Source organism: Electrona antarctica (genome assembly GCF_951216825.1).
Source record: "Electrona antarctica genome assembly, chromosome: 2".
Classification (NCBI taxonomy): domain Eukaryota; kingdom Metazoa; phylum Chordata; class Actinopteri; order Myctophiformes; family Myctophidae; genus Electrona; species Electrona antarctica.
The window spans coordinates 51,352,897-51,365,871 of NC_136807.1; the positions used below are offsets into that span (position 1 = coordinate 51,352,897).

Here is a 12,975-nt window from a genome sequence, read left to right on the forward strand (position 1 = left end):
GTTTTTCAGAAAACTGTCGGGATGTAGAAGAATTTTTTTTTAAATTTCGACGTCAGGCCTAAATTGGTTCAAAAGGCCTCTTACTTACTCTTACATGTTCGACTGCTCGTAAACCTAACAGGTTGATGATAAGCATCACATGCTTTGTCATGCTTTCATGGCTATAGCAGGGAGACACAAGCCAGCCTCAGCTTCTCTCCCAGTGACGTGTGCTCCAACTATATATAGTCCATGACCCGTAGTGTCCTGAATGTTCATTTAGCTTCGAGGCGGGTGTGCAAAAAACCAGGACCAAGCGCCACCCGTCAGGGTCCACGTTTGTGTGTACACACTATAGCTGACTCTCAAAGTTAACCCATTTTGGGCGGGCGGGAGCCCCTTTTGGTGTTTGAAGCATTATGTAATGTTATGCTTTAGCTGTTGAAAAATAGCAGATCTACAAGCTCATAGCGCGGCACCGAGTGCCGCGCTATGAATGCCGCGCTATGGAATGCCGGTGCGTGTGGTTCCCCCCCCCCCCCCCCCCCCCCCCACACACACACACACACCCCTGTCGTCACATGGACCCTTCCAGTTCTCCTCTGAGCAAATCGGGACGGTTCTTCAGACCTGTTCATGCCAGGCTGCTGTCTTGTCTGTGTAGCCCCAGCCAGCACCACCACCACGGAGGAGCACCCACTAAAGCAGCACGTCTAAAAGGTGATTTGTTATGCTTATTCTTTCTGTATTTTTTTGGAATATTATCTTATATACATTCTCTGTGTGGGGAATGTCTTATTTATTCCCTGGAAAGACTCATATCGGCGTTTCAAAGCGATGATGCGGGCTACTTTTGAAAGTACTTTTGTTGTATGTTATATGTGGACACAAACGTTAAAATGATTTAGTGTTATTTTTTTCATTTTGAAATGCAAGCACCGCAATGCATCGTCGGTTTTCCCTTTTTGATCCCGTTGTGTGTTATTGGAACGCATCTATCTAATGTCCCCTAGCTGTCAAGTTTATGTAATCCAAAGTGAATGTGAGGTCAGTGCTGTTAACTGCTTTATTCTTCTTTTGTTACAGATCAGAAACATGGATAAGAAGAAGGAGCCCAGTGAGTCCGTGAAGAATGTTCCGGTCATTAAAGGTTAGCACAGCACTCTCTGTTGTTCATTTGACACGATCATGGAACCGAGGGTGAATGACACGGCAGTATTTGACCTATCTGACGATGGAGACTATAGTAGAGGCGCTCCGATCCGACCCATCGGCCCCACAGATTTAAATCGGACGATATCCGCTCCAAATGACTCGATCGGTGATCGGCAAATTCACCCGATCTGGAGATACCGATCTTTTATACCATTTTAACCCATTTTGACCTGAGATCAGATTCTAAAAATGTCTTCTACATCCTGACAGTTTTCTGATTTTTCTAAAATAGCAGACCTACAAGCTCGTAGCGCGCCACTCGGTGGCGCGCTATGAGCTTGTAGATCTGCTATTTTTCAATAGCTAAAGCATAACATAATGCTATTGGGTTAAATCGGACGATGTCCACTCCAAATGACTCGATCGGTGATCGGCAAATTTACCCGATCTGGAGATACCGATCTTTTATACCATTTTAAGTGGTATAAAAGTCAATCAGATATATAGTATAATATCGCTTTGCATTTTTTGTGACAGGCCTAAACAACATTCTCCCCTTCCTCCCCACACACACAGGAACAGTTTTGACGTGGGTTTTGACATATAATAATCATTTTGGAAATATTCAAATTTACGCACAAGATCGCTATCGGTATCGGGTCGATCGTGAGAAAAGAAATCTGTGATCGGGACCTGATCGGAGAAACTCTATTGGCTTTAACAATCTGAAGATGAGACCGTCGGTACTCGTGGAAACAGCTGCGGAAATGTCTAAACTTCGGAGCTCACACTGCGCTGTCACTGTGTGAGAAATTAGATTTAAGGGAATCCTAGAAAGTGGTATGGATTTCTCTCTCGGAAGAGAGAGTCTCCTATAGAGAGTCTCCTATAGCACAGCACATGCTTTTTATAGCTGCGACACTGTAGCTGTGTCTGTTGTCAACGCCAATTTCAATGTAGAGAAAACACCTTTTTGAACCCATTTTGACCTGAGATCAGATTTTAAAAATGTCTTCTACATCCCGACTGAAAAGGCTATGTTTCTATGTCAGTCGTTCTTCGATTTTTCAAATTTTTCAATAGCTAAAGCATAACATAATGCTAACACCAAAAGGGGTTCCCGCCCAAAATGGGTTTTAATATACAGAAAACTGAATTGAAACATTTAGGATTGAGGCCCGATTCTAAAAACGCCTTCTACAGTGAACTTCAAATATTTATAAAAAAATAGTTATTTCGAAAATAATGACAAAATAACTATGTTGTTGTTGTTGTTTGTACAGTACAGTACAAAAAAACTACTTTTTAATATCCAGAAAACAGATTTTCATGCGGAAAACAAAACAGATCTCAGATAAGCTGAGGAAAAAAAGGGGGCTTGGGGGAGAAATCGGATTAATGTGATGTGCAGACCGTGTTGGCCGCGCTTGCTAAACACGTTTTGCGTGGAGAATAAAATTGGTGGCGCTGCCCTGCAATGCGAACACAAACCGGGGCTGTTCGGTTTCACAGCATAGCGTAGCGCCGTAGCATCTTCTTTTTTGACCCCGCCAGGCATGCACAGCAATTTCCTTTTGACAGAGATATGGCTTTCAGACGCAATTACATGTGGCATTCTCCAAGCTGTAAGCTGATGCCAGGGTTAATATTCCCATCATCAGCTGCCGAGGAGAGGAAGATCGATGGAAGAACTTGAACCTTTGCTGACACAGACATCCTCCTGACAAATTTGGACGGAGATTAGTAGCCTTTTTTTTTTTTTTTTTTTTTTTTTAGCCCTGTGGCATATTATATGCTGAAGGGTCAGTGGCTGGCTGAGACCATTGATGATGTTATTCGCCACTGAGAATAAGATTTATGCCGTGAAGTACATGTATACAAGTGCATGTAGGTTTCTGTCTGTATTTGTCTGTTGTCTGTTGAGGTGTTTGTACTTTACTTGGAGTGTTTCTAATACTTTTACTTCTACTTCTACATCTCAGAGGAAAACATAGTGTACTTTTACTCCACTACAAGTTCTACAACTCAGAGGAAAACATAGTGTACTTTTACTCCACTACAACTCAGAGGAAAACATAGTGTACTTTTACTCCACTACAAGTTCTACGACTCAGAGGAAAATATAGTGTACTTTTACTACACTATATCTCAGAGGAAAATATAGTGTACTTTTACTACACTATATCTCAGAGGAAAATATAGTGTACTTTTACTACACTATATCTCAGAGGAAAATATAGTGTACTTTTACTACACTATATCTCAGAGGAAAATATAGTGTACTCCACTACAATCATTTGAAAACGTTTAGTTACTAGTTACTTAGTAACTACGGATGCAACATCCGCTATTTTCAACAGATTGCTATACATTTGAAAACGTAAAGGCCTCACTCAGACCTTTACTGCATTGCTGTATGCTTGTTGGATGAATGTTGTGTAGTGGCATGGCCGCCCCAATGCATTTCCAATGGAAGTCACATGGTTTGTAGTCCACATTTTGGACTACAAGCTGTTGTATGGCTTTCGGCTGTGTTTCGACTGCGCCCCTCCCCCTCATACAACACAAATGTTGTGTCAAACCATGTGACTCCCATTGGAAATGCATTGGGGCGGCCATGACACTACACAACATTCATCCAACAAGCATACAGCAATGCAGTAAAGGTCTGAGTGAGGCCTAAATGGGACATTCGGTATAATGAGTACTGCTCATGCTATCCATCACCTTGTTGAAGCGGAATCGGTTTTCATATCTTTGCTGTGTTTGTGGTTTTTCCTACTATTTGATCGAATGGAAGCGTCGCAGAAAAGTATGAAAAGTAGCGCATCGTCTACTTTAGCTATTTTGGAATTTGAATCCAGTTTTGGTATGATTCAAACACATCTTCATATTTTTCATAACGGACTCGATTAATCCGATTAACCACTTAATTAAGACCTATATATTTTATACCTTGTGATATAACGGCGTCGTGGAAAAAAAATGTCCGATCGACGCGAGCTCTGTAACATCGTGAGCTTGTGAGTCTTTGAAAAATCAATTATTTCATTAAAATCGATAATTTGCTTTTTATATACCGGTAATCGACTAAATTAATTATTTTGATTCCCCTATGTGTATAGCACCTCTCCATTGTGCACTGAGAGAAGTGTTGCTGTGTCTTCTGAGGCGATATAAAGCTCAATGACCCAGCTAGCTATAGCTACTCTTCAGCGGCGCTATTTTTAGAAGCTGTGAAATCCCATTATTGTTGTCGTGTCACGCTGATCCTGTGAACCTAAGACATAATAGCTGTGTCACCCAAGATTAACCCATTCTGAACGGAAGCCCCTTTTGGCGTTTTAAGCATTGTGTTATGCTTTAGCTATTGAAAAATAGCAGATCTACAAGCTCGTAGCGCGGCACCGAGTGCCGCGCTACGAGCTTGTAGGTCTCCTATTTTTTAAAAGTCGCGAAAATGTGGCTGTTATGTACCTTTAAGGAGAACATATTTAATAATGTCAATAAGAAAGGACTGTAATACTTTATTACTACTTTGATAGCAGAGCTGAAACTCCGGAACTATAAAAATACTTTTGAAAGTAATCAGAGTACAAATAAATACTCTGCACCAAAGATCTAGGCAGAGAGTCTCTAACAATTTACAAAAATGGTTATAAACCTTTTAGATTATAAAGTTAATAATTAGCTTTAACAGGAATACTTTTAAGGAGAATGATCAATATCCAAATGTTACCTTAAGCAGGAAATACTCTTAGGCCTCACTCAGACCTTTACTGCATTGCTGTATGCTTGTTGGATGAATGTTGTGTAGTGTCATGGCCGCCCCAATGCATTTCCAATGGGAGTCACATGGTTTGACACAACATTTGTGTTGTATGAGGGGGAGGGGCGCAGTCGAAACACAGCCGAAAGCCATACAACAGCTTGTAGTCCAAAATGTGGACTACAAACCATGTGACTTCCATTGGAAATGCATTGGGGCGGCCATGACACTACACAACATTCATCCAACAAGCATACAGCCAATTACAAAACGTCTCTCTCCGTGTCACAAAATGGACACGGTATATATATCATTTTAATCAAGATTTGAGAAGGCACAAAGAGCAACGTGTCAAACAACCAGGGAAGTTCATAGAATCACATCCTGTCAAAACCAGGAAGCATAATGCATGGGATATGTAGTTTAAGGGTGACTTTGTAGTCCATAACTGAACACAGGGACTAGTTAAGGCTAGTTAGTTGGAGACGGCTGTCTGCGTTGGCAAAGCACCAAGGCCAAAATAACATGTTTTTCATCAGAGGGAGGCAGACAGGAGAAAACAATTCTTTATCTTACTCGCTGGCTGGGGGGGAATTAATCAATCATTCACAAACAAGTCTCAAAAAACCTATCAGTGGCGCTAATCTTTGAATATTCTTTCACAGTGAACGTTTTTAACTCAAATCTTTGCTTCTGGGGGGAGTTTCCTGAAACGAGATATTTTCAGATGGGGGTCGGTGGCCAATTTAATATATTTAATATATTAAACAATCGTGTTCCAGATCTCCCTGCCTATAGTTTTCACTAACCTTTGAAGCCACTGTGCCGACTTGATCGTTGCTTCTCGTGAAAATCCACTTTAAATCGGTGTAATTGCTTGTCGTAGTGTTGAAGAATATTCCAAAGTGGCGATCAACAACAACAGAGCGGAGAAGGAACGTGCGCGCTACCGCTGCCGCCATTGCATTGGGCCTCAATTTCCCAGAACCCCTTGCATGCCGGTGCGACGGATGCTTTTTGCGATGACGTCATCAAAACGCCTCACCTATACCACTCTGTCCGATGGAAACCCCGTCAAAACGTATTTAAAAAACGCAAATTAAACAATGAAAACAAATGTCGTTATTGGGAGGGAAGCTATTCTACAGTCAATTAACTCGTGTAAGTCGTGTGAGGGAGGGAAAGTGTTAAGATATTTTTTATGCCTTTATTGATAGGTAGACAGTAGTGTGACAGGACGTCGGGATCGGGACTCGAACCCACGACACGCTGTCATGCTGGATTACCAGCCTAGGTGCCCGGACCGCTATAGGCTGGGCCCAGGCACTTTTACTTTTACTTGAGTATTTCCATGTATTGCTACTTTAAATACTTCTGCTTACACTACAGAGGTAGATGTTGTACTTTTTACTCCATTGCATTTAGTGCAGTGGTGTAAAGTAACTAAGTACTTTCACTCAAGCACTGTACTTAATTACAATTTCAGGGTACTTTTACTTTACTTTATTCCAGTACTTCCATGTCTTCCATGTCTACACTACTGGGTTAGATGTTGTACTTTTTACTCCCATTACATTTATTTGGCAGGTTTAGTTTCTAATTACTTTTCAGATTTAGATTATTAATAATCTATTCGAGTAAGATTTTGAATGCAGGATATTTACTTTGAGTATTTTTACTCTGTGGTGTTTGATAGTTTTACTTAAGCCCTGAGCGCTCCTTACACCACTGTTTGGATAATACTTACCCTACTTGACACGCACACACACGCACACGCACACACACACACACACACACACACACACACACACACACACACACACACACACACACACACACACACACACACACACACACACACACACAGCCAGCACGTGTGCACACAGGCGGCCTCTCATGCAGCCTCTCTCAGTTTTGCATGCACGCTTATTTGCACAGAATGCACACACTTGAGGCTATTCATGTCTCACACAGCCAGCACACACACACACACACACACACACACACACACACACGGGCACACACGGGCACACACGCACGCATGCACGCACACACACACACACAGCACATGGACACACACACATACAGTTAACCCACACACATTCTAATGAACACTCACACAATGCTGAGTTCACACACACATGTATGTATTACTAATATACTTGTGAGGACATATACAAAATGTAGGACGTTGTTGAAAGTAGCTGAAAACAGCCCCAAAATACCCGAACAATTAATGAAATGAAAGTAGCTGAAAACAGCCCCAAAATACCCGAACAATTAATGAAATGAAAGTAGCTGAAAACAGCCCCAAAATACCCGAACAATTAATGAAATGAAAGTAGCTGAAAACAGCCCCAAAATACCCGAACAATTAATGAAATGAAAGTAGCTGAAAACAGCCCCAAAATACCCGAACAATTAATGAAATGAAAGTAGCTGAAAACAGCCCCAAAAATACCCCAAACATGGCAAGCTTCATAGATCAGCTATTCTTCCGTGAGTTTCAGTGCCGCACAACTGAGTATAAAATAGGTAGTGCTGCACCATTCTTTTGCTCAAATGTGAATGTCGCTTTTCCTCCACAAGAATTGAGATCACGATTCTCTTTTTTTTCCCCATGAAAATGTTTATTGTCTTTAGTCTGTTAGTTGCTGAACATTCAAAATGTGGCACCTGGAGCCATAACTATACAGTATGTGGAAGGCAGGCAACATCAAAGTGCTTGACTTAAACCTCTCTTAACCCAATTCTGGGCGGGAGCCCCTTTTGGCATTATGTTATACTTTAGCTATTGAAAAATAGCAGATCTACAAGCTCGTAGCGCGGCACCGAGTGCCGCGCTACGAGCTTGTAGGTCTGCTATTTTTGAAAAATCGTGAAAATGCGGCACAAATCTTTGAATATATATTCTTTCAGAGCGAACGTTTTTAACTCAAATGTTTGCTTCTGAGGGGTTCCTGGAATAACATATTTTCAGATGGGGGTCGGCACCACTGATACAGAAACATAGGTATTTCAGAAAACTGTCAGAATTTAGAAGACATTTTGTTTAATTTCGACGTCAGGCCTAAATGGGTTCAAGTATCTCTCTTGTAGCAAAAACATAAGAGTATTAACTAAAATGAATTGGACACCCAACCGGCGCTGCACCATTCATTCATCCAACATTTAGAAATGAGATCGCATATAGGTGTCTGAATCGCAATCTTTTATTATTATTATTATTATTATTAATCGTGCAGCACTAACAATAGGGAAAGATTCTAACCCCTAAGCCTAACTTCTAAATATTCAATCCTAGCCAGGCTAGCCCCAAACTGAATTGTTCTCCAACTGTTTAAGAATAATAATAATAAAACACATAAAACCAACCATTTCTGTAGTGAGGAGAAGGAAAACGGTCGTGTAAATATTTCTCAAATGCTGCTATTGTGACCTCAGAAGTATATATGCATGCACGCACGCACGCACGCACGCACGCACGCGGCACACACACACACACACACACACACACACACACACACACACACACACACACACACACACAGTCAAAGCCCTGTAGACAGCAGATCCTGAGGGGTAGAACATTCTGCCCTCTCATCTTCAATCTGGCACACACACACACACACACACACACACACACACACACACACACACACACACACACACACACACACACAGCAGCCTGGTCATGTGTTGGAGGGAGCCGGAGGGGGCGCCACCAGCCTCCGTGCGCGCTCACGCGTGCGTGCGACAATTTCATAAATAGACACTGAGTTGCATTTTCCTTTTCCTAACAAGAGGACCAGAAAACATACGTGTGTATGTTTTATGCAGTGGTGGAAAAAGTACTCCCATGTTCTACTTAAATAAAAGTATCATTCAATACTTCAATGTAGAAACTAGGGGTGTGCTGAAATATCGATATTGCGATATATATCGATACGTCATCCCGCGATAAATAATCGATCGATTTTTTTGATTTTATTTTAAATAAAATAATCTTGTTCATAATGAAGTGATGAACAACATGTTTAGAAAAGGAGGAAATGACAGCTAAAATAAAGCAAATCCCACTCTCACATTCCACAGCAACCAGAAGTACTGAATTACTGGATGGTGATTTGTCCAAACAGCTTTGTGGGAATACAAAATGCAGAATGCATTTCCCCAGCAGTGGACAAGTCCACTGACACCAGTGATAATGGTCAGTTGGTGGTGTTTGTGAGGTATTATGATGATACCAGTGATAATGGTCAGTTGGTAGTGTTTGTGAGGTATTATAATGATACCAGTGATAATGGTCAGTTGGTAGTGTTTGTGAGGTATTATGATGAGGGTATGAGTCAAAGGGGGAGTTTATTGAGTATTAATTTAGTGTTTGAGTGGTGCAACCACTCCTATAGACCGCTATGTGTGTGTCCCTCCCTGTGTCCGAGCACGAAAATAGCGTTTTTTTCAGTTCCAAGTATTTTGTAGTTGCAGATATTGTGATATATCGTTGATGAAATTTCATACAATATATATATATATCGCAAATATCGCAATATATCGAATATCGTGTTATTATCGTTATCGAGGGCCTACTATCGCGATATATATCGTATCGTGAGGTACCCATATCGTCCCACCCCTAGTAGAAACCAGAGGCGTGTTCTTCCATTGGGCCAGCCGGGCCGTCGTGGCCCAGTCTGTTTAGAGCTGGCCCAGACTAACTTCTGAAAAACAATCAAAACAAACAAAGATAGCCTTTGTTTTACATGGTCCCCCATTAGCACGTTGGCCGGTGAGACTGAGAACGTTGGCTGGTGAGAACGCGCCTGGTAGAAATACTAGTCTAAAGTAAAAGTCTGGAATTCAAAATGTACGTGAGTAAAAGTACAAAAGCATTGGCATCGAAATTGACTTAATGTACAAAAAGTAGAAAGTACTCATTATGTAGCATATGTCCCATTTCAAGTTTTCAAAATGTATACATTTTGGGGGGGAAAATAGGTCAAAATGCATATGGGGCTGAAGTGGTTCATGTATGTTTTGTAATTATCTACAAAGTAACTATAGTAACTCAAGTTTTCAAATACCTGTAGTGGAGTAAAAGTACATGCCTCCGAGATGTAGTGGAGTAGAAGTAAAAGTACTGGAAATAGGAAATACCTCAAAGTTGTACTTGTGGTACTTAAGTAAATGTACTTAGTTACTTTCCACCAGTGGTTTTATGGCTAAAAACAATGTTTAATTAGGGTTACAATTAGGAGAAGAAGATTTAGTTTAGGCGTTTGGAGGTTATGGATTAAAGCAGTGGTTCTCAAACAGTTTCATGTCAAGGACCCCCACATTGACATTTATTAGCTCATGGACCCCCATATTTGAAAAAGATATGCCAAGGATAAGAGAAGATTTTTACAGCCCTAGCAGTGATTCTCAATCATTTTAATTTCAAGGACTCCCCAGTTTGACAGTCTACGAGCCCCCATTTAATGGCATTTCTATCTCTGGGACCCGTTATGAGGAAGGAGGAGAGACCCGCACACCGCCACTTGCTGGTTCAAGAACTTTATTTTAAAGAGTCATAGCAACGTTTCGGCCTTTCGGCCTTCTTCAGGCATAGTTTGAGAATAGGCTGACATTCATGAAATACACAACAGTAGGTTTAGACAACCAATCAAATTGTATATAGTAATCATTCATCAGATAGCAGCTGTGAAGAACCCAGTCATGTGACTTAAAGGTGCAGTACTTCTGTAGTACACATTCCTAGTATATTATTGAAAGTCACCAATTACAACAATACAGGGAATAATATATAAGTCATGCCATAATACATAAGGAAATCAACATACAATTAAAGAAGTAAATAAATGTCAAAAAGGTCCATACTCAAACAAGAGTGGACTTTTAGTACCCCACTGGACATGAAGTTCAAATCAATAATATAATAAATACATTTTATGGATTACAGCATAACATTTAATAATAGCTCATCATTCAACCCTTTCGGGTAGAGGGTTTGCAATGTGTGTATCCAGTAAGCCTTGCGTTGTTTGAGCAGGACATCTCTGGGACCCCAATTTATATTGTAAAATCAATGTTAATTTAACTCTGAGAGTGTACAAATGGAACCAAATGGACCCGTTAGGGTCCATTTGGTTCCATTTGTACACTCTCAGAGTTACACACCCATAAGGGTCCATTTGGTTCCTATCTATCATTTAGCTAGGGACCCCCTGGGACTCCCTCAAGTGCCCACTTTGAGAACCATGTTGTTTACAGGTTCTGGTTGGAGTCATGCGTGATTCATAATGTATTTGCACGGCCAGTGTTGCGCTCCACAAATAGCAGATCGTCAAGCTCGCGGACACGTCACGGCTGCGATGCTTGTAGATGTGCTATTTTTGGAGCGTGACACTTATAGCGTTGACCATAAAAAATGGCCCAAATAGGGGTAAAAAAAAAAAGTGGCACGCACACACTTGTGTGTATGTGTGTGTGTGTGCGTGCGTGTGCGCATGCGCCTGTGTGTCTGATTACGCGTATACAGAAGGACCGAGCGTGAAACAGGCAAACAGCTGTTTTCAGCACTAACATAGCACTTCATTCATCATGATGTCACAGACATGTGAGGTGTCCATTTATGGTGTAAATTCTTGACCCGTTCCGTCTCTCTCCTGTGTTGTTTTTCTTTTTGCCTCGGCCTGCTTAAATGAAATGAGCTCATCTCTTTATCTAGCCGCAGCAGATTAACCCATTTTAGGCGGGAACCCCTTTTTGGTGTTAGCATTATGTTATGCTTTAGCTATTGAAAAATAGCAGATCTACAAGCTCATAGCGCGCCACCGAGTGGCGCGCTACGAGCTTGTAGGTCTGCTATTTTTTTGAAAAATCGAAGAACGACTGACATAGAAACATAGCTTTTTCAGAAAACTGTCAGGATGTAGAAGACATTTTGTAGAATCTGATCTCTGGTCAGAATGGATTAAAGGGGGATAAAGAACATCCACTGGGTATTGCAAAGGCCTGGAACTTCTTCTCCGACACCCTAGAAAGCAGAGCACAGTGCATGCATTCTCTGCAGTGTGGCCTATTGTTTCACCCTCGCTGCTCTGCAATAATTGCTGCGCAGTGTCTGAAGCTGCCAAGCGTTCTGAAGCATGTGCACTGCAGCGCTTAACCCATTTCGACCGAGACCGATTCTACAAAATGTCTTCTAAATCACGACAGTTTTCTGAAAAAAAACATGTTTCTAGGTCAGTGGTTCAAGGACCCCCAAAAATATTATGTAATTGGCGGCCGACTTCCATCTGAAAATATGTTGTTCCAGGGACCCCCCCCCCCCAGAAGCAAAGATTTGAGTTAAAAACGTTCGCTTTTGTTCAAAGATTTGCGCCACATTTTCACGAATTTTCAAAAATAGCAGACCTACAAGCTCGTAGCGCGGCACTCGGTGCCGCGCTGTGAGCTTGTAGATCTGCTATTTTTCAATGGCTAAAGTATAACATAATGCTTTAAAACACCAAAAGGGGTTCCTGCCCAAAATGGATTAAAGGAGTACACATTTTCAACCTTATCTTCATATAATCGGTCCTCACTAATGCACGTTTATCTACGATGGCACCGTTTTTCTGTCTAGTCACTCAGCCTGTAGCCTCGGAAACCCAGACGTTTTTATTTCCAGGGAGAAAACAAAAGTCTGAGTCCACGTCAATTCGGCATAGAGTAGCGCAAACATCACTCACTCTCTGCTGATTTCTGATCGTCTGCACCTTTGTTAAATTGGCACACACACGCACACATGTACACACACACACACTCCTCTCTCTCTCTGTCGCTCTAATTAATTAGTCTCATGTCTAGCAGCTGCGCATAGTTTCTGCCGGCGGATCCTGCCGGGAGCTGCCCAGTGCCTACCTATGCCATAGAAAGCATAGGTGAGTTCCAGGCTACTCAGCCTGTGTCTCAGAGGAGGGCCGTGGACAGTTCAGAAACCCGCCTAACCAGTGATATCATCGATGGGGAATCCAAGCTAATATAGAAACGGCAGGCTTTCTCTGCCCGGAAAGTTAGGATGTTGA

General features: G+C 41.6%; 1 protein-coding gene across 1 annotated transcript in view; it reads left to right on the top strand.

The window, feature by feature from the left end:
* Nucleotides 1-1,074: 1,074 nt before the first annotated feature.
* The window catches only part of slmapb (sarcolemma associated protein b), a gene marked incomplete at both ends in the record, with an annotated part of 43,628 nt that continues 31,727 nt past the window's right edge, over nt 1,075-12,975 (top strand). The window contains one exon of the mRNA XM_079516428.1: nt 1,075-1,129. Coding sequence (XP_079372554.1) covers nt 1,075-1,129 — 55 coding nt within the window. The remainder of the gene's footprint in view (nt 1,130-12,975) is intronic.